General features: G+C 42.1%; 1 protein-coding gene across 3 annotated transcripts in view; it reads left to right on the forward strand.

Moving 5' to 3' along the window:
* The window catches only part of STAT2 (signal transducer and activator of transcription 2), a 118,310-nt gene that overhangs the window by 86,575 nt on the left and 9,251 nt on the right, over positions 1 to 22,484 (forward strand). For all 3 annotated transcript variants that reach the window (XM_075852097.1, XM_075852099.1, XM_075852100.1), the window contains exons 16-22: positions 2,323 to 2,421; positions 3,982 to 4,117; positions 8,584 to 8,633; positions 15,697 to 15,791; positions 19,987 to 20,126; positions 20,277 to 20,465; positions 20,936 to 20,990. In XM_075852097.1, coding sequence (XP_075708212.1) covers positions 2,323 to 2,421; positions 3,982 to 4,117; positions 8,584 to 8,633; positions 15,697 to 15,791; positions 19,987 to 20,126; positions 20,277 to 20,465; positions 20,936 to 20,990 — 764 coding nt within the window. The remainder of the gene's footprint in view (positions 1 to 2,322; positions 2,422 to 3,981; positions 4,118 to 8,583; positions 8,634 to 15,696; positions 15,792 to 19,986; positions 20,127 to 20,276; positions 20,466 to 20,935; positions 20,991 to 22,484) is intronic.

Consider the following 22,484-nt stretch of genomic DNA (forward strand, 5'->3'; position numbering starts at 1 on the left):
AAAAAGTCGTATATACTACAAAATGGTACCAATAAAAACTACAAGTCGTCCCGCATACAGCTATGTCAGAAGTAAAATAACAAAGTTATGGCTCTTGAAATATGGCGACACAAAAACAAATAATTTTGAAAAAAGTGTTTTTACTGTGTAAAAGTAGTAATACATAGCTATGTATGCCATTAAAAATACAGCTGTCACCCCAAAAATACAAGTCCTCATACAGCTATGTCGACAGAAAAATAAAAAAGTTATAGCTCTTTGAATGCGACGATGGAAAAACGTAAAAAATTGCTCATCATTAAGGCCTAAAATAGGCTGGTCATTAATCCCTTCCCGCGATTGGGCATGACTGTACATTCAGAATCAAAGTGATTTCCCGCAATAGGTCGTACAGTTACGCCAAGCTTTAAACTGTTACCGTGTCAATAGACACGGTGACAGCATCCTGATCGCAACGGTCATAGACCGTTGACGAGCAGGACTCTCGGCACAGGACCAATCAGAATGGTACCATGCCGGCAAGCGCTGTGATTGGCCAGTCAGTACTGACTGGCCAATCACAGCACAGGAGGCTGGTTTTGTCGGCATCTCCGGCTCTGACCAGCTCATTTCTGTCAGAGAGCTTGTCAGTCGGAAGTCAGTGAAAAGACAGCGGAAAAGAGATATAAAACCCAGCGATCTGCCCCTTTGGTGCCCATTGATTAGCAAATATATCATTTCAGTCACCCACGGTGTCCTTCTGCCGTACTGTGATCTGTGCCCAGCTATCGCCTGACGCAGTACCTGGTTGCCATCACCCTGCTGTGTCCCTAGTTTGCCCACTGCCCGAGTTCCCTGTTAGGTAGCAATGCCACGTCTCATTTAGTTTTTCCCCTGGTAGGTAGGGTACCCTTACTCATTGAATAAAGCAGTGTCGCTGGGCGCTGGACTGTTCTCATTCCCCAGTTGGGAGTAGCGCTGTTTATTTTTTTGTTAAAAAAAAAAAAAGTTACAAAATTTTTTTCCGTTAGTAGCTGAAAACGAAACTATTCAATATGGCCAAAAGAGTCTTCTCAGCCGGGGAAGCATAGAACTGAACTGTTCCCTAAAAAAATGGGCATTTGATATTTTCTTGAAAATGTGAGAGATTGCTGCTAAACTTGTAAGCCTTGTAACGTCCTAGAAAAATAAAAGGATGTTAAGAAATAAAATGATGCCGATCTAAAGTAGACATATGGGAAATGTTAACTAGTAACTATTTTGTGTGGTATCACTATCTGTCTTACAAGCATATACATTTGAATTTAGAAAATGCTTTTTTTTTTTGCAAATTTTTTCACTACCAATATGTCACGAGAAAACGATCTCCGAATCGCTTGGATAGGTAAAAGTATTCCCAAGTTATTACCACATATAGTAACACACGTCAGATTTAAAAAAATGAGGTTCTGTCATTTGGTCCAAAAGTGGCTGCGGCGGGAAGGGGTTAAGGGTAAATATGTTTATTTTTACCTCACAATGAATTCTGTAAAAACAAAACCCACAAAAACAATGGAGGAACCGTTTTTTTTTCCCATCCCAACCCACAAGGACATTTTTTTTTCTAGTTTCCCAGTACGTTATATGGTACACTAAATGGTGCTATGAACAGCTACAAGTCGTCCCGCAAAGAACAAGTCCTCAAATGGCTGTATCGACAGAAAAATCAAAAAGTTATGACTTTTGTAAGGTGGGGAGGAAACCCCGAAAAATGGCTCCTTCGGGAAGGGGTTAAGGGGTTTTACATATATATTGTTAAAAATATTGTTTTCCATGAATATTGAGATTCAAAAAATACCCCTTTTCGACAGAAGTGTCGCTTTTAAGATTTAACTAAAACATTCTGTTCTTTATTTTGACTTTGGGAGAGCATGGATAAATCTCTTGTCATCTTGTATCTCATAAGTGCCATTACTTCAGTAAGCATTTTTGGAAATGACAGATTGGTACGTGTCATATGAATGTACCCTTGCTTTAATTTGCTTTACTCCTTGGGAGTTCGAAGCATTATAGTGGTTAGGTTGGATCCCATTGCTTTTGGTTTATTAAAACTGCCTCGAGTAGAATTCAGGTTTCTGTGCAGTAACTGAGTAGCAAAGTCATCTATTAATATAATATATCTACGCAAACCAGTTATCTTATAAATCGAGAGTATACAGTGATTTTTTAGTCTTCTCCCTAGCGTACTTAGAAGGCCTTTCTCCAAAATGTTGATCTCTTCCTTCATAACATGATTGTTGCAGTGTTTCTCCCCCTACTCCACAAACCTTTCCATGTTAATGTCTTTGACACGTCTTTTTTTAGGCTACTACCCTGCCTTTTGTTGTGATCTCCAACATCATTCAGTTTGCACGAGCATGGGCATCAGTATTGTGGTTCAACTTACTTAGCTCTAATCCCAAGGTAAGAGTCGCTGTGGCTAAGTACTGTATTTACACTATTAAAATTATACACAGAAACATTCGGTTTTCTTAGTCAGAGATCCTGTAGTGTGCAAAGCCTAAAGGAAAGGAAGAAAACATGGCGCCACATGGTGCAGGTTACCCAAGGTAATGGAGCAAAATATAACAGTAAGATGAATAATAATCACCTATTGAGGTTGTGCAAAAGCAGGTACGACACTGGTGTAGGTAAGTAAATGGATATGATAAAGCTGCGGCTAGGTCCGATCCGGTCAGCACAAAAGTAAATGCTAGACCATACAATAGTGCTGCTAACATCAAAGAGGCATCCAAGTAAGTAATATTGACAGCTTTATTGGTAAAAGCAAGAGGCTACGCGGTTCAACGCCGGACTAGCGTCTTCATCAGGCCAAGAGGGTAGTGTGCCAAGTGCATGTCGACTCTGCTTGATTAGAATGACCCCCTACTTCTTTTAGTGTGTCCTGCCCCTCTATTAGTCATAGCGTGGAGCCGCTAATAAAGAGCGTCTCTGAGGCAGACCTGGACTGTCTTTGTATTACATGTTGTCTTTCCCTTTCAGCTCAGACTCGACTGGTAATGTATGGCCAGCTGAGTGCTCACGCAAAAGTGGTTTTGGGGGTTTGTGGAGTTACTTCAGTGAGGTCAGCTGGATCACTCTTAATTTTTTGGGTGGTGCAGAGTGGTGGAAGAAGTTGTATTTAACTGTGGAAAAAGGATTTCCAGCAATAAACAATTATCGCTTATCAATTAGAATTCCTTGGCATAATGATTAGATGTCTATCACCACTTACTCCTTTTGGCACTAAAGTTCTGCAGCCGTAATTTGCGTACAGCATGAACTTTAAATTGGTGCCAGTTTAGATTGGTATAGAAAATCCATTTTAAAATACTCTATTAAGAAGTTACAAAGGTTTTCCCATCAGAAGACGTGACGGTATATCAGTAGGATTTCCCATAGTTAGATGGCCAGACCCCGACCGCTCATAAAATGAGGGCATATCCCAGTGATAATGACATTACTTTTTAAGAAAGTAATAACTATTTATAATGTGCAGGATACACATATTAGTCAGAGCAAAGCGTTCTACAAAGAGCATCTATGGCCCCCGAAAAACCTGGCATGTACGTCCAGAGGATATGCCATAAATGTCTGATAGATGCGGGCCGCCGATTCTAGACGGTGACTAAGTGGAGAAGTGGCAACTCATGCGCGCGGCTCTATCCATTCTGTTCTATAGGAGTTACAGAAAGAGCCGAGCAAGCACTGGGACCCGCATCTATCAGACATTTATGGCATATCCTGGGGACATGTCGTAAATGTCTGAGATGGGAATAACTGTTTTATTAGGGAAATGTTATGTCTTTCGCATTGAATTACTGATTTTATGTGAGATATTAAATGTTGAACAATAAAGCAATAACTTTGTAGTTGCAGATAGATAAAATCGACTCTAGTGCCTAAAAGTAATTGTTCGCTTCTTGTATGGAGCAACCCTAAATAATTGGCTTCATAAATTTGTATGTATGTTTTTATTTTTAGGATGTGACTTTTTTCTCCAAACCTCCTGCAGCATCTTGGAATCTCATAGCGGATGCTCTCAGTTGGCAGTTCTCATTCTGCACAAAACGGGGTCTGAATGAAGACCAGCTGAAAATGCTGGGAAAGAAGCTCTGTGGTACAGATTTTTAGTTGTTTAGTCTACTTTTTTATCACAATATTTTATTTCATTTGAGATTGGTGCAGGCATATTCCCTATTATTTATGAATTATAGGGCTTCCATACTTGTGTTTATCTATTAAGTCTTCATAGTTCTCAAATACAGTATGTGTACTACTTTTCATATTTGTTAAATTTGTAAAGTGCATAAAGTGTAAAGACCCTTTTTTGGGGGGATTATTAGGCTTTTATATAAAGGAAGTTTAGTTATCGCAGGTATAATTAAAGGGGGGATATCCAACTAGTACATACTACTTCCTTGTGGCAGCCCCCCTAACCCCTTAAGGACTGAGCCATTTTTAATGTTTTTCACTCCCCACGTTCCAAGGGCCATCATAACTTTTTTATTTTTTCTTCAATAGAGTGGTGTGAGGGCTTATTGTTTGCGGGAGGAGTTGTAGTTTCTAATGGCACCATCTAAAGTACCATTTAATGTACTGGGAAACTAAAGAAAAAAAAATATTTGCGGGCTGAAATTGGAAAAAACGGCGATTCCTACATTGTTTTTTGGTTATAGTTTTTTCGCCTTTCACTATGCAGTAAAAATGACAACTTAAAGGGAACCTGTCACCAGCATTTCACCTATTAAACCAGCAATACTTGGTGGTAGTGGTTGAAAAATCATTTCTATATAACCTATAATTGTCTTCTTAGTCAGCTCTGTAGCTTTAGTATTCCGTTTTTTAGTGTTTCCACACCGTATCCTAATGAGCATAAGAGTCAAATCTTCATTTGAAAAGAGTCATATCTTCATTCCTCAAGTCTTCCCGAGTTTTCCCGCCTCCTCACTTTTGATTGACCGCCCCTCGCCTTCCCCCAGCACACAAAATCCCGCGCTTGTACATTGATGTCCTCTTTTGATGTGACACCGGATTATTACGATTAAAGGCGCAAAATGCTTGCAGACCGTTATTTACAGTTGGAGGAGGAGTTTAGGAGAGGGGATAACGGCAATGAACTTTTGATAGCAGCGGCCAGTGAGGGATAAGTAAAGCTCAATAGGTGACATGCTGGTGATAGGATCCCTTTAACTTTATTCTGTGGCTCAATACGTTTACAGTGATACCAAATTTATATAGGTTTTTTGATATTTTATTACTTTAAAAAATAGTACTTTAAAAAATAGTATTGTTTCACCACATTCTGAGTCATAACTGTTTTTTATTTTTCCATTGATCAAGCGACGTGAGTGTGTGAGGGCTAACTTTATGCGGGACAAGCTGTAGTTTTTATTGGTACTATTTTTTTGGTACTTACAACTATTTGATCACATATTTTTTATTGAACAGTTTTAACAAATATAAAAACATACTCAAAAAGAAATCTACAAACAGCTACAATCTACAGCTCATCTACAAAACCCAGCAAACAGACCTTAGGGACCCTGGGCATTGACATAGGAAACACCCTCCACACAAATGTCAAGAGTCCGGTCCAGAACAGATCTAGGTTTGGGCAATTCCACAGCATATGGAGGAGATCAGCAGGGTCCAGACCACATCTCGGGCACGTAGCATCAGGCCGAACCTCAATACGCATCACCGGCGTTTTATAAACACGATGTAGTATATACAACTGAGAGAGTCTATTACCCTCACTCAAAGAAACATTAGGGACAGCCTCAATTATAGCAGAATACTGCTCCTCATCCAACCCAGGTATGTCCCAATCCCATTTTTTCATAGCAACTAAAGGATATTTATCCAAAAATTTGGACAAAAGCAGCTGATACACCCCCAATATAGTTCCTTTCGTATATTTCCAGCAGGGCCCAGGATTTGAATAAGAGCATCCTGTTGTATAACCACCGAAGACTGGGAGAATTGTTTCTGATAGGCATGCCTTAATTGTAAATACCTGTAAAACCTACTATGGGGAATATGTAAATCATCCTGAAACTGCCGGAAGGATTTAAAGTCAGGCCCACTAACCAGTTGGGAAACCCTCGTAACCCCCATCTCTTTCCAGTATTCCAATCCATCTAGCGCAAAAAATTCTGGGAGCGAACCATTCCCCCACAAGGGAGTATATTCCATGTGACCTTGCACCCCTCGCAGTTGTTTAGCCTTCCTCCATGTTCTGTGGCTAAAATCCAACGTTGGACACACAACGCGTCTACCGGAGAGACGTCCACCCTCAACAGCCTCTAGCAACACATCACATGTCAAATGATATTGCAGCATCAATGCCGAGGCCCACGCGTACCCAGCCTCTGAGGTGTTAGGGAGAGCAAGCCCCCCCCCGAATCCTTGGGCCTCTGCAATATTTCCAGCCTCAATCTAGGTTGACCTTTGCGCCAAATCAAATCACGAAACAGAGCATTTATCCTGTGAAACCTATTGTGCGGGATCCACACCGGTGCATTATGCAATATGTAGAGCAACTACGGCATCCGTATCATTTTAATAAGATTTACCCGACCCACGACGAAAGAGATAGCTTGCACCATGCACCAATCTTACGTTTAAACTTCTGTAGTATAGGAGTCAGGTTAAGATCTTCAAAATCAGACAGTCGCCTAGTCACCTCAATACCCAAGTATCGTATCTGCTCAACACAATGGGTCCCCATTCCCACCAAAGGCCGTGGGTAAGGGATCAATTGGGAGCAGTGCCGACTTTTGCCAGTTAATCGTAAGACCAGAAAGGATTTGATCACTTTATTACATTTTTCAACGTTTCACATTTTCCGTTTTTTATGGCGTTCACCATGCGAGTTAAATAATGGTATATTGTAATAGTTCAGACTTTTACGTATGTAGCGATACCAATTTTTGTTTTTTTAACTTTTAATAGTTTTTCACTACTAATAACTGTATTTTGAATACCTATATAAATTCAAGCCCAAAAAAACTTTTAACAATAAACGTGTGTGTGTGTGTGTGTGTGTGTATGTATGTATGTATGTATATATATATATATATCTCAAACTATAGACAGAATAACCATAGACATATATATAGAGACATATGTATGAAAATTAAACCATAACCTATAGTACACAATTTTGTACCATACAATCAGTTATTGCTTGATTTTCATACATATGTCTATATATATGTGTATGTATGTTTATGGGTATAATCACCATTATTAAACTTTTTATTTATTTATTTTTTTACACATTTTATTAGTACCCCTAGGGGATTTGGACCAGCGATCTAATACTAAAGTTTTGCAGTATATTGTCATTTTTACAGACTTCTGTTAAGCCGTGCCAGAGACACGGCTTAACAAAGGCAGACAAAAGGCAAACCTGGGGGCCTTCATTAGACCCCTGGGCTGCCATGACAACCACAGCCCCCTCCTGATGGCGGTGTGGGGGCGCCGATTAGCTGTCGGAGGAGGCCGCCCCCCCCTCTTTTCAACGCATCCGATGCTGCGGTCGCGATTCACCGCATCTTTTGAGGGGTTAAACGGCCATTAACAGCGCAATCGCTGTTCCCGGCCGTTAGTCCTGGGTGTCCGCTATAAAACACCGCTGACCCCTGCAGCGTATGGCGCGCACTCAGCCTCCCAATGACGCTTATCACGTAGATGTACTTGATAATGCATGAAGGGGTTAAAGGAAGACTTAACATAGAAAATGCATGAAAAAAATATATATATATCCCAGCACTAGCTCCCTTTATCTTCGCCTTTCCTTTTGATCTAATTTGTCTTATATGACAATTAAAATGGAGAAATATATAAAGAAATCTATATTCTCTGTGTCCCCAGAGCTCAGCCACCTCAGTGTCCTGTGTCTTGCTGTAAAGCAACCAGTCCTGCAGATTCTCTGAAAATGTTCAGAAACCATGTCCGTTACCAATGATCAGTCTAGTAAAAAACAATACGGATGCGCATGCACGCTGTGGTATTACCGGCAAAATCGAGCGACACTTGGTTTGTTCGCATGCAGCTGCCGCAGTGTGAGAGCAAACTCTAAATAGAAAATGGGAGAGGTGAGGGATGCAGCTGCAGCTTATCAGCCTTTCAATAAAACTACAGCGGGGAAGACATCTGATTAGCTCATACCACACCATATAGCTCCGAAATCACCCAAGGAAGAGCCCACTCATCAAGTATGGACAGAAAAAAAGATTACGTTTACAGAAACCAACACAGAAAAGTAAAAAGATCCAAAAATACGCAGGTTAGACACATTTCTGGCTGCATTACATCTAACTTACATATGCAGGAGGTTTCTTCTTAAGGATTGGTACACCTTAAATGATCAAATCCGGTTATGTATTTGGTGGCGTGTGATTTTATTTTGTGTTTAATTAAAATATGATATTAATATTAAGCATATGTCAAGAACTGGAAAGACATTAATTGCATTTATAGTGTGTATGTTTTTTTTCAGTAATTTTTTACTTTTCTCTTAAAATATTTTGCCCTTAAACAGATCTTTAACAGTTTTTTGTTTTTTTTTTTTGCAAGGGGCAGTACCAAATGAGCACAGCGTTGTGATGTGGAGTAAGTTCTCAAAGGTAAAAGTACATATTAGCTGTAACTGTAATAACACAGATTTTTATTTTTAAGTTTTAAATGAGTTAATCCGATACTTTCAACATTTTTCCTGGGCAGGTAATGGTATAAAAGAATAAACAATCTGATACTGCCTCATGAAATGCCTGCCCCGCTCCAGTACTGTGGCTCTGGTCCCAGAAGCTCCTGCTGCTGTCAGTGATTGGCTGCAGCAGCACATGACCAATGAACGGCACGTGACTGATGCAGGAGCTTACAAAACTAAAGCAAAAGGAACCTGAAGCTGTTGCGGTGGAGCAGGGTGGGCATTTCAGGAGTAAAAATCTCCATATAACCCCTTTTAAAGGGATATTCTTGCCCCTTTTTACTAACTGTTAATAAACATTCATTTATGTCAATTAGTTGTATTTGCCCCCCCCCCCCCCTTAAATACCCCATCCTATTGGTTTGTAGCTACAATGCTATCCTGGGTTACGTTCTCCACTCTACACTCTACACTATTTCGGTATAGTGGGTCTCTTCCTCTCTGGCTCTATTCAGTGAGACTGAGCATACGCAGTTTACCTAAGGGCACAGGAGAGTGCAGGGTGCGCCTCGGTAATGTAGTTTGCGGGCTGTCACGTGCTCTGAAGTGCTGGACCACCCATTCTGCAAGCTTTCTTTGGAGATGTAACAAAGCCTCGGGGTGGCCGAATTGGAAACTGATATGACATAAAAGATAGGTGAAGGCATAGTTAGTGTGCATTCACAATATCTGCATGAATCTTAGCGTTTTAAGAAGAACAAAAAAAAATAAAAAATACATGGAATTTTGGAACAACTCCTTCGAGTGGTTTTACCACCATACCGTTTATTATCAATGTTAAAGTATGCAGTAAAAAAATAATTATATTTGTAATTTACACTATTTCAAAATTATGCACATTATATGTACTATGAAACAGATACCCCATATCCTACTCTTAGTTCATTTCTCTCACTATTAGAGGACGAGCATGCGCAGTGTATATCTAAAGTAGCATTTCTTCCCTTGCTGGGTCTCTGTAAGGCTCGACTCACACGAGCGTGGCGTTTTGCGCGCGCAAAAACCACTTGACAGCTCCGTGTGTCATCCGTGTATGATGCGCGGCTGCGTGATTTTCGCGCAGCCGCCATCATAGAGATGAGGCTAGTCGACGGCAGTAAATAGTCACTGTCCAGGGTGCTGAAAGAGTTAACTGATCGGCAGTAACTCTTTCAGCACCCTCGACAGTGAATTCCGATCACAATATCGAGCAACCTGTTAAAAAAAAAAGAAGACGTTCATACTTACCGAGAACTTCCCTCCCGGCCGTTTCCTTGGTGACGCGTCCCTCTCTTGACATCTGGCCCCACCTCCCTGGATGACGCGGCAGTCCATGTGACCGCTGTAGCCTGTGCTTGGCCTGTGATTGGCTGGAGCTGTCACTTGGACTGAATTGTCAGACTGGAGGAAGAAGCAGGGAGTTATCGGTAAGTCAGAACTTCTTTTTTTTTTTTACACTTTCATGTATATTGTGATCGGAAGTCACTGTCCAGGGTGCTGAAACAGTTTAACTCTTTCAGCACCCTGGACAGTGACTAGCTCCTGACGTCGCGTACCGAAAATTTTTTTGCCGGGTTCGGTCAAAACGAGTTCGGCTGAACCTGGTGAAGTTCGGTTCGGTTGTCCGTATTTGCTCATCTCAAAGACACTCCGTTTGGATATTTGTAAACAGTAAAGCACGTGGTGCTTTTCTGTTTACATTCAGAGTTTGACAGCTCTTGCGCGAATCACGCAGTTCGCACGGAAGTGCTTCCGTGCGGCATGCGTGGTTTTCACGCACCCATTGACTTCAATGGGTTCGTGATGCGCGAAAAACGCCGAAAGAACGGACATGTCGTGACTCGCGCTGAGTAAAAATCACGCACATGTCCGCACGGCCCCATAGACTAATATAGGTCCGTGCAAATCACGCGCGTTGCACGGACGTGATTTCCGTTCGTCTGAATAAAGCATAAGGGAAGCCAAATCCTACATGCATGTTGCTGCCATCCTGGCCACAGCACTATGTACAGAGCGGGCATACATGGTAGTGTTGGATATGTCGTTTAGGAAGGGCAATGAGCAGTCACGTGGCTCAATAAAAATGACTGTCCATTATGAATGCGATAGCCAGAAACAACAGCGGAACCACAAGGGAGAGGATGGCAAGAAAGAAAATTGCTTTGAACATACTAATGAAGCATTTTGACTATTTGGGGACAGGAAAACGCAAGTTGGAATTAAAAAAAAAAAAAATGAAATGTGGTAAAACCCAGTTTAAAGTAGCTAAATGTAGCAGGTGAAACAAGCTGACAACCTTTTCCCCAAAGGTTATATTCAAAAGCAGTTTTAAACAAAAATGTAAAAGCTACCTATATGATAATTATAGAAGGGCCCATGTAGGGTTACAGAGCACCCCTTTCCCTTAAGGTAAACTTGCCTCACTTTACTGCAGCTGCTTTTCTCAGACTTGTGGGTCAGCTTTTGCAGTGTTTGCCTGTGTTTAACTCGGTGCAAGCTGTGATGTAAGGGTATGTGCACACACACTAATTACGTCCGTAATTAACGGACGTATTTCGGCCGCAAGTCCCGGACCGAACACAGTGCAGGGAGCCGGGCTCCTAGCATCATACTTATGTACGATGCTAGGAGTCCCTGCCTCGCTGCAGGACAACTGTCCTGTACTGTAATCATGTTTTCAGTACGGGACAGTTGTCCTGCAGCGAGGCAGGGACTCCTAGCATCGTACATAACTATGATGCTAGGAGCCCGTCTCCCTGCAATGAGTTCGGTCCGGGACTTCCGGCCGAAATACGTCCGTCCATTACGGACGTAATTAGTGTGTGTGCACATACCCTAACATTAACAGAATCGCTTACCTCCGTCTCTGTTCACACTTGTGTCATGGTTTCCTTTTATAACGGAAAACACACTGCATAATTCGACCCATCGCACGACAGATACCACCGGCACCTGACAGACCCTCATGACTTTAAATAGGATCTGTCAAGTTTCGGCATGGTTTCTGTCATTTGAATAGGAAGAATAGCGCTGCGTGCAGAACTATTCATATAGTCAAATCTTCGATGACTGCCGACAGAGACTCAGAACGGAATGAAATACATTAAACTTTGCAAATACAAATAATTGACATGAATATGTTAGAAGATATCACCCCCATCGTGTTTCTACGTCGGTCACTAACGGTCCTTATTCCGATGCCATAGACTTTTTACGTCGCGGCATCGGAATAAGTAAACAGCAGGGAGCTGTCAAATCTCCCTTCTCTCAGCTGCCAGAGGCAGCTGAGGACTAGGAGCGTCCCTGCTCTGCCGGGTGAGATCGATATTAGTATCGATCTCACCCGTTTAACCCCTCAGATGTGGTGCTCAATAGCGAGCACCGCATCTGAGTGGTTTTGGAGAGAGGGAGGGAGCTCCCTCTCTCCCCCACCGACACCCGGCGATACGATCGCCGAGTGTCTGTGTCTCCAATGGCAGCCGGGGGCCTAATAAAGGCCACCAGGTCTGCCTGGAGCGAATGCCTGCTAGATCATGCCGGAGGCATGACCTAGCAGATGCCTGTCCGTTTTAAACGGACAGGCATAATACACTGCAATACAGAAGTATTGCAGTGTATTATAATAGCGATCGCAGAATCGCATATTATAGTCCCCTAGTGGGACTAGTAAAAAAGTTTAATAAAGTTAATAAAAAAAAAATGAAAAACCCACTTTTTCCCCTTACAAACTGCTTTACTATTAAAAAACCAAAATAAAGTAAAAAAGTTACACATATTTGGTATCGCCGCGTCCGTAACGACCCCGACTATAAATCTATTACATTATTTGACCCGCACGGTGAATGCTGTAAAAAATTAAATAAAAAACGACAGAAAAATTGCTGTTTTCTGTGAATCCTGACTTTAAAAAAATGTGATTAAAAAGTGATCAAAAAGTCGCATCTACTCCAAAATGGTACCAATAAAAACTACAAGTCGTCCCGCAAAAAAAAAGCCCTCATACAACCGCATCGGCGAAAAAATAAAAACGTTACGGCTCTTCAAATATGGAGACACAAAAACAAATAATTTAGAAAAAAAAGCGTTTTTACTGTGTAAAAGTAGTAAAACATACACAAAATATACAAATTTGGTATCGTTGCAATCGTAACAACCCGCTGAATAAAGTTATTGTGTTATTTATACCACACGGTAAACGGCGTAGATTTAGGACGCAAAAAAGAGTGGCGAAATTTCAGATTTTTTTCTATTCCCCCCCCAAAAAAAAGTTAATAAAAGTTAATCAATAAATAATATTTACCTCAAAATGGTGCTATTAAAAAATACAACTTGTCCCGCAAAAAACAAGACCTTATATAGCTATGTCGACGCAAAAATAAAAAGGTTATAGCTCTTGGAATGCGACGATTGAAAAACGTAAAAAATAGCTTGGTCATTAAGGTCCAAAATAGGCTGGTCATTAAGGGGTTAAATAACCCATCCTATTTATTTGTTGTTACCATGTTGTCCTGGGTTACGTCCTGCAGTAGTTTGCCTTCTCTCAGGCTGAGCATGTGCAGTCATTCTCCACTCTCTGCTATTTCTGTATAGTGGATCTCAACCGTTCTCTCTCGCTTTCTCTCTCTCGCTTTCTCTCTCTCGCTTTCTCTCTCTCTCGCTTTCTCTCTCTCTCGCTTTCTCTCTCTCTCGCTTTCTCTCTCTCTCGCTTTCTCTCTCTCTCGCTTTCTCTCTCTCTCGCTTTCTCTCTCTCTCGCTTTCTCTCTCTCTCTCTCTCTCTCTCTTTCTTTCTTTTTCTTTCTCTCTCTCTTTCTTTTTCTTTCTCTCTCTCTTTCTTTTTCTTTCTCTCTTTCTTTCTTTCTCTCTCTTTCTCTCTCTTTCTCTTTCTCTCTCTTTCTCTCTCTTTCTCTCTCTCTTTCTGTCTCTTTCTCGCTCTCGCTCTCTTTCTCTCTCTCTCGCTCTCTTTCTCGTGTTCTCCCTCTCTCTCTCGCTCTTTCTTTCTCTCTTTCTCTTTCTCTCTCTCTCTCGCTCTTTCTTTCTCTCTTTCGCTCTCTTTCTTTCTCGCTCTTTCGCTCTCTCTTTCGCTCTCTCTTTCTTTCTCTCTCTTTCTCTCTCTCTCTCTTTCTCTCTCTCTCTTTCTTTCTTTCTCTCTCTCTCTTTCTTTCTCTCTCTCTCTTTCTCTCTCGCTCTTTCTTTCTCTTCTCTTTCTCTTTCGCTCTTTCTTTCTCTCTTTCTTTCTCTTTCTCTCTCTCTTTCTTTCTCTCTTTCTCTCTCTCTCTCTGTCGCTCTTTCTTTCTCTTTCGCTCTTTCTTTCTCGCTCTTTCTTTCTTTCTCTCTCTTTCTTTCTCTCTCTCTGCAGTGAGACTGCTTCCTCTTTAATGCAAGATTTAATATTACCCCATTGGTGGAACAAAGCTCTGTCTGGGAGATGCAGGTCCTGTAAGACTCTGTTCACGCCACATTCGAGGCTTTAATTATTTGGGGGACACATTTGAAAAGTGCAGCCCAACGCGTGCCCCAGAAGTATGCAACTGTATGCCTATAAAGTTGCATACATCTGCCATTGACTGTCCGCATTGACATAATGGTCCTGATGTGAACAACGCATATGGGTTTAAGGCACATCGCTTATGCTACATCAGGAATGGCTGGTGCAACATGAGTGTCAATGGTGGAGTGTGTACAAGAAGGGGTATGTAAATAATGTTGTGTTCAGTGCTTGCGCCTCGAGGGGATAAAGCATTACTAAATATATCAGAAAAAGAGCTGTGGGAATAAGTTAGTCATGGACGTGGCACACAGCGCTCTTAAGGCCACTAATACTAGCATAGCCCACCAATTCCAAGTGAATACAGTGCAACTGACAGAAATAATAAGAGGTTAGGTAGGTCTCTCGAGCACTTCTTAATTGATCTTTTCTTAGTTTTGCTGGAATATGCCTGTAGTTCCTATATTGGACAAATATGTCATTCATTGAATATTTATATTTTTAATAAGAATTGATAAATGTGTGGCATCGGCTTATTGATTCATTTTTTTTTTTAAAGATGTGTATTTTGATCTTAAATGGGTTAGTAACCTGGCTCTTCATTTTTGTAGGTTGTTTGTGTGTATATACCTAGTGTTCCCTTCTTATAATGCTATGTGGTATGTCATAAAATTATGATTGGCGAGAGGGAGTCCTTCTACTAGGACCTTTTTGGTGGCTTTTTTTTTTTTTTAAATGAATTGTATGTATTTTAGCATGGAAGGGGTTTTCCTATGAAGGACATTTGACATATTCACAGGATATGTCATAAATGTCAGATGGATGCGGGTTCCACCTCTGGGATCTGCACCTATCTCTAGAACTTGGCCCCCTAAACCCCGTTCTACCTTTCTCTGCTCCCGCTGCCTCAAGGCCACTTCCTGCCTATATGGTCGGGAGTTATGAAAACAGCGTAGCTGTTTCCGTAACTACCGTTCAGTTCTATGGGACTTACGGAAACCACTTAGCTCAGCGTTCTACGCTGTTTACTTCTTCATGGTCGGAAATCAGCCGGAACACAAAGAGCAAAGGAACCGGGGGCCCAGGAGCTGCGATGATGTACTGGGAAAACTCTGAAGAAGCAGCAGCGCTTAACTGTTTTGGCGATAGGTGGGGTGTGTGGTAGTCGGGCAACTACTGGCCGACAAGTTATGGCATATCCTATTGGTATGCTATCACTTATTATCATGGGAATACCCGTTTAACCCGGTAAATGAGAGTGCGTCATGGTATGACTGAATTACAGTTGCCCGGCCTGTTACGAGACCCAGCTCTTAGAACTGTACAGGAACTAATGAGCTGAGCACCTGTGTGATCCATCACATGACCAGGACAGAGATTTATCCACTCAAAGTAAACTATGACTGTTCCTATTGATTGACAGCAAGCAGAGATCTTGAAAGCTCGTATGGTATGCAAAATGTAGTGAGTGTACAGCAATCTATAAATTTTCTATGTTTACTACTTTGTTTAACAGGAAAGTATGCCAAAGGTTAGCTTCACCTTTTGGGAGTGGTTTGATGCGATTTTGACCCTTGTGAAAGCACACCTGGAAAAAATCTGGAGTGATGGGTAAGTATTAGTAGGAGATAAACCAGTTAGCCATAACATTAAAACCACTTGCCTAATAGACTTTTTTTCAAGCACATCCCACAGATGCTCGATCGCTTTGAGCTCTGGGGAATCTGGAGGCCAAGTCAACATCTGTCATGTTCCTCAAGCCATTCCTGAACAATTTTTGCAGTGTGGCAGGGCAGATTATAATGCTGAAAGAGCCACTGGCATTAGGGAATATGGTTGCCACAAAGGCATTTATTTGGTCTGCAAAAAATGTTTTTGTAGGTGGTACGTGTCAAAGTAATCATAAATGTCTGGACCCAAAGTTTCCCAGCAGAACATTGCCCAGAGAATCACACTGCCTCTGCCGGCTAAACTACATCTTCCTGGTACAATCTCTTTCTCAGGTAAGCGACGCACGCGCACCCGATTGCCAACATGATGGAGAAAAAAAACCTGATTCATCAGACCAGGCCAACTTATTCCATTTCTCCATGGTCCAGTTCTGTTGCTCACATGCCCATTGTAGGAGCTTTTGACTGTGGACAGGGGTCAGCAGTTTTTTTTTTACGCGTTTTCACGCACTTTTTTGGGCGCGTAATAAGACTCCCAATGACCATGGGAATTGACCTGACGCTTCTTTTTTTACGTGACGCATTAAAATGCGCGCGTAAAAAAAAGCGTTTTAAGCACTACAATGCTTTTTTCCATTGATGTCAATTGGAAGCTTAAAGCATGCTTTTTTGGAGCGTAAAACGCGTCAAATACACGCCGTGTTAAAAAGGCCTTAGAAAAAATTTAATTGACAGCTATACTTTAAGAACATGAAGCCACCACTAAAGAGACCTTACTGCGTACTGATTATACATTGAACTCAATAACACATTATGCAGTAAGCTCGGTTTAGTGGAAGCTGCAGGTGTCCAGAATGACATATTTTAACTCTAGGTCTGTTAAAACATTAATCCAACACATCGGAGGGTGAATATGTGCATCCACCCCCCTCAACGCCACCCCCCACCACAATATCCCTGGCATAGTGGGAGCTATTTTTCCTCCTCGAGCGAGTCTTTTATGCTCTGGAGGGCTCCTTATTCTGTCGGGCTGGTATCAACAGCCGCCTCTCCACCAGCAGGACCTAACACATTTAGTTCCTGGCGGACTAGGCCAGGTTTCTCTTCAATGGTTGCTCGGCCACTGTGCTGACTGCTAGGGGGCGAGCCCTGGCATTGTAAGTGGCTTATCAGCGCAGGCTTTTTTCTGGGTGGTCTCTTCTCAGTGTAGTCTTCCAGTAAGGTGGTTCTCCCTTCATCCTGCGCAATAGATAAGTCAGCACCATCTACTGGGCCTGTCAGACCTACTCCCTACAAATCCTCAGCCTCCTGGTTGGTGGAACACAGAACCATGGACCCGGCAAGCCAGCCCTGTGTGCTATTTTTTTCCCAAAAGGGGGGTTCCCTTCCACTGACACTTGGTTAAGGGGGGATACCCTCTCTTCCAGCATGTCTTCCTCCCAGGAGGAGGAACTGGCTGATGTGTCGGTTGTGGTGGCCTGCCTAACTACCTCACTATGCTCCAAGTACCTGCAACCTTGGACAACACACTGTCTCAGGATGTGGCCACCCCCCGACTGGATCTTTCCCAGACCAGAGCAGAGTCTGGAACATCTGCCATGCCAAACAGCGGGCCAGCTCAATGCCCTCCTTGAATCTCCCCTAGGGACAGCACACCCTCTTCCCTGTGGTAGGCCACATAAGGGGCCCAAAAGCGCCGGGACAGATCCCGCTCTTCTTTTTGTTATTCACAAACCTTACCAGTTAGGACCACTAAAGCAGCTGTCTGTCTACAGGATCAGTCTGTCTTCTCTGAGGAATCCTCTGACTCTGATTCAGAGCAAGATATAAATTGGCAGCTGCTATGCAGGACTTGATATGTTCTGTCAGGGATACCTTACATGTTAAGGGTGACTGTCCCTCCCAGGGAGAGGTGTCTTTCTGCTATCACTAGTGCCAGCCTCTGGTTTTCCCCAAACCAGTCTCTTAGGAATGGAAGCAGGCTGACAGGCACTTGGCCGCCTCCAAGAGGCCTAATATACTCTTCCCCTTTCTGGAGGACATGGTCTCCAAATGTGCTGTCTTTCCTTTGGTGGCTCCTTTTGTGTCGCGACTGTCAAAGAGCACCACACTACCGCAGTCAGATGCAGAGTTTCTTAGCATTTAACGTGACAATTGATTGGGCTCTCTGGGTAAAGCTGCATTTGTGGTGACCCTTCGCCCAGCAATTGCCTCTTCCTGAATTAGCAACGACTGCACCGTCTAGACTAAACCTCTTCACTGATCTGGCCTCTCCATTTATACATTCTTCCAAGTTCTTATGTGGGGACTCCCTTGAGTCTGCCCATTTCGCTGCCAGAGCGACAGCTAGTTTGGCGGCGATACGCCACTCAGTTTGGCATAAATGTTTTTTTTTGTTATGGACCATGTTTCTAAGAAGGCCCTTACTGGCCTCTTAGCTGGGGGTAGACTCGTTGGAAAGCATCTGAATGAAATTATCGCTAAGGCCACTGGCGGGAAGAGTTCCCTCCTGCCTCAGAATCGTCCTCGATGCTAACAGCCTTCCCAACATTCTCAGAGGTTTCGTTCCTTTTGTAACTTCCTGTCGTAGGTCAGAGAAGAAGACTAACCATCCATCCTACGGAAGTCAGACGTCCATCCTTCAAGCCTAAGTCCTACTTGCATGGCCGCCACAGGCACCAGAAGCCCTCCACTTTCAAAACTTCTTCACATGAAGGTGTCTCTGTTTTCAAGCCTTTTCTTTGGATGTGAGGAAGATTTCAATTCATTCAGGCGATATGGCTTGCTCACGTTTACGATCCCTGGGTTCGAGAGGATGGTTGGGCAGGATACGAGATAGAATTCCTGACCCTTTCCCTATGTTGGTATTTTCTGTCATCCTCGCTTTAAGCCTAAGAGTGCGCTTCTTCTTTTTTTCAGCCTGTTCGTTCTTTTCTTCTTCTGGAAGTGATCATCCCCATTCCAGAGTCGGAACATTTCCAAGAATTCTGCTCAAACCTCTGTACGGTCCCCAAAGAAGGACAGGTCAGTCAAGCCCATCTTGCACGTGAAAAAGTTTAATTGCTTCGTACGAGCTGGAAGGTCACAGATGAAACCCCTGTGGTCAGTGGTCACCTCATTGGAACAAGTCAAGTTGAGTACTTTTCCTCCATCGACATCCGTGATGCCTACCTCCACATAGCTATCACAAGGACCCACCAGTGTTTCCTTTGCTTCACTGTGGGTACTCCAGAATTTCCAGTTTGTCACACTTGGTTTGCAACTGCTCCTAGGGTCTTCAACAAGGTCCTGGCGACTTTCATGGCGCATTTCTGCACCAGGGGAGTCGCTGTTATCCCTTATGTGAACCTTTTGGTGAAGGCTCCCCCAGAGAGGACAATCTTTCCAGTCTCAGGATCACCCTGGACACCTTGAAGAGATACGGATGGATCATCGTCAAAGAAAAGCTGACTAATGCAATATGCAGTGTACATATTGTCTTTCATTCTATGCTTGCTTTACCATGTTTGCCTCAGAGATATAACAGTATAACCGTGCTCTTATACAGATTGCCCCATCTGGTTCTTATTCTGTTTTTTCTCCTTTAAAATAAATGTTCTGATTTAAAATACTTCATTACATAAAGAAGACTTAGTATCTGTAAACATAAAGTATACACAATCGAGTAGATTCATTAATACTAGCACACCACATGAGCGGTGTAATGTAAGAAAAAGCGGCCAGGAGTTTCATAAATGTGCAGTTTGGCCCAAACGTCATATTTTTCAATGTAAAACTAGAAATAGAAAAATATTTATTGACATAAACTCCACTTACATCATTTAAAATGGAATAGAGGTACTCTATCTAACAATCTTAGGGGCTAACACCATGATACGTGGATAACATAAACCCCTGTACAAACACTATTCCCCTCAATACAAATAGCTGCTATACAATGCAATTCTGTGATCTATATGCTGAAAATGGAAAACAATACAAAGAATGTTGCATCAATAAAGCAGTAAGCAAGCAAAGCAGAATATACCAATGTTTGGGGATAGTGAAGAAAAACAAATAAAGCAACTTTTTTTTGTAGTTATTAGTAAACACGAGTTTTTCCTTTTTTCAGTGTTGTTTTTTTCTCTTGGTGACAGTTATGTGATGGGATTTGTGAGTCGAAGTACGGAGGATGCTCTTTTGAAGACTATGAAGCAGGGCACTTTTCTTCTCCGCTTTAGTGAAAGTTTGCGTGATGGAGGGATTACATGTTCCTGGGTGGACCATCAGCTTGATGGTATGCTCTACCAAAATATAATTGTTATGGTGTGATCTTATGGTGAATTGTGTTAGTTGGTGAACTTTGTTTGCCATTCTTAGCCATACCTTGATGTATAATATGTTAAACACCTTACGATACCACCGTTTTTACCATATCTCCTCACAGGAACCTACTTAATCCGATCTGTTGAACCTTATACCAAGAAAGAGTTAGGCAATATCCCCCTTATAGAGATCATCCGGAACTACCAACTTTTAGCTGAAGAAAACATCCCAGAGAACCCACTGAAATATCTGTACCCCAATATCCCCAAGGATGACGCTTTTGGGAAATATTACGAGGAGAGTTGTGAAGGTGAACGGAGTAGACTTAATATGTGCAATCTTCTCTAAAACTTATATCCCAACCTTTTTTCAACAAGAATATAAAGCGTATCTGAAAATATGGCGCTGAAAATGTATTTCTCCATTTATTTCAACATTTTTCTTACAGCTTTTTCTTCATTTTCCACTAAAAGTATAGTAAAGTTAGACGGTTGCAGGATTAAACAGAACTGCATGCAAACTATACAAGACTGGTCACTGATCATTTAGCCTGATTTGTACATTTGTTAGTCAATAGAATACGATGGGAGAGTCAATTTGCCTATTATTCTCTAAAATTGACCAAAATTCAGTCTGAAAGCTAGTAGATCAATTTGCTCATCTGTAGTTGGAGTTCTGACACTCTGAGCTCCCTGGGTAACTAGATCTTCATTACCTTAGTTTCCAAATATGAAGTGTCTGTCAAACAATTTATATACTGTATATTTTACTTTCTTGCAGCAACTATGGAATACCAAAAGTACATGAAGCGCAGACTCATCATGGTTTCTGAAAGGTATGAAATGGGAAGTGTGACATCTTTAATTACTTGAAAGTTTTTATGTATGACTCGCTCTTATGCTTTCTATTCTGGCATCCGCATAAATAGACTTTGCCTACCCTTTGTCCTGACACTTCATGTTAATTTTCAAGCTACATTTTAAATTATTGCAACATTATATATTCAACTAATAAAAATACGGAAGTTCAAGGGTCACCTGTACATGTGCCTTGATTCACGAATGCAGATTGGTTACTTTTCCATTTAGAAATGACGCTATATGGCACAAAGACCTTCCCTTTGAAATTAGAATGGATATCCAGTGCTTTTTTTACACCTTTTCGATATTCTCCATATCTGTCTTTCAAAGCAAACCGTATCAAGCAGATGAAGATATTAGTCATGATTATTTTGCAGCTTAAAAAAAACACAGGCTTTTTTTCTAAATGTATGTATTTTGTGCTTATAAATGTTTTTCGAATTGACTTATTAAAAAAAAAATATATATATATTTTTGCGATGAAGCTTCTATGTATTCACTCAGTGGCGGATTATCATTAGGGTGGTTTGGGCGGCCGCCTGGGGCCTGAGGCTCCCAGGGGGCCCATAGCCACCCGAACCCCCTCATGCCCAGTGGCGTCGCTAGCCCTGGAGGGAGCCCCGGTGCCAGGACCTCACCTGTCATGAGACGAGGGGAGCTTCGCTCCTACTTAGCAGCCGTGGTCTCTGCTGCTTTAGAAGCTCCCCCTCCAGCCCCCCTTCCCTGCTCTAAACATCTCCTCCTGCTGCTAGCTGTCGGGACATGGGGGAGGGGAGACTGTCGGCGGGCTCTGTGTCGGGCTGTGAGCAGGAGAAGAGCTGCAGTGAAGACTCACAAATATCCTGCATAAAAGGTAAGTGCATGTGTGTTTACAATGTGTACTTTATATGTGTATAATGTGCATACTCGTGTGTGTACTTTATATGTGTATAATATGCATACTCGTGTGTGTACTTTATATGTGTATAATGTGCATGCTCGTGTGTGTGTCTGTGATGTGTATAATGTGCATACGTCACCATCCCCCAACATTGAGAAAAACGCAGCAAAATACGCACCATTTTCTGCAGCAAAAATGCAGGAAATGGTGCTTTTTTTCTGCAGCAAAATTTCTGCTAGTTTCTGCGGAATTGCTGCAGAAAAAAAGCACCATTTCCTGCATTTTTGCTGCAGAAAATGGTGCGTATTTTGCTGCGTTTTTCTCAATGTTGGGGGATGGTGACGTCTCCTCTGAAGAAACGCATCAATTCTGTCCACTTTCCGCATCAGGAATTGACATGCTGCAGTACGAGAAATACGCACCGCAGGACAAAATGTCTGGTCGGAAATTTTACGCAGCGTCAGGATAGGGATGTCACGATACCAGAATTTGGACTTCGATACCGATACTTCGTTTAGTATTGCGATTTCGATACTTTGCCAACAGTAATAAAAAATAAAAAATTCTTCCGTTTTCTGATGTGAGGCGC

The sequence above is a fragment of the Rhinoderma darwinii genome, chromosome 2 (assembly GCF_050947455.1).
Source record: "Rhinoderma darwinii isolate aRhiDar2 chromosome 2, aRhiDar2.hap1, whole genome shotgun sequence".
NCBI classification, from domain to species: domain Eukaryota; kingdom Metazoa; phylum Chordata; class Amphibia; order Anura; family Rhinodermatidae; genus Rhinoderma; species Rhinoderma darwinii.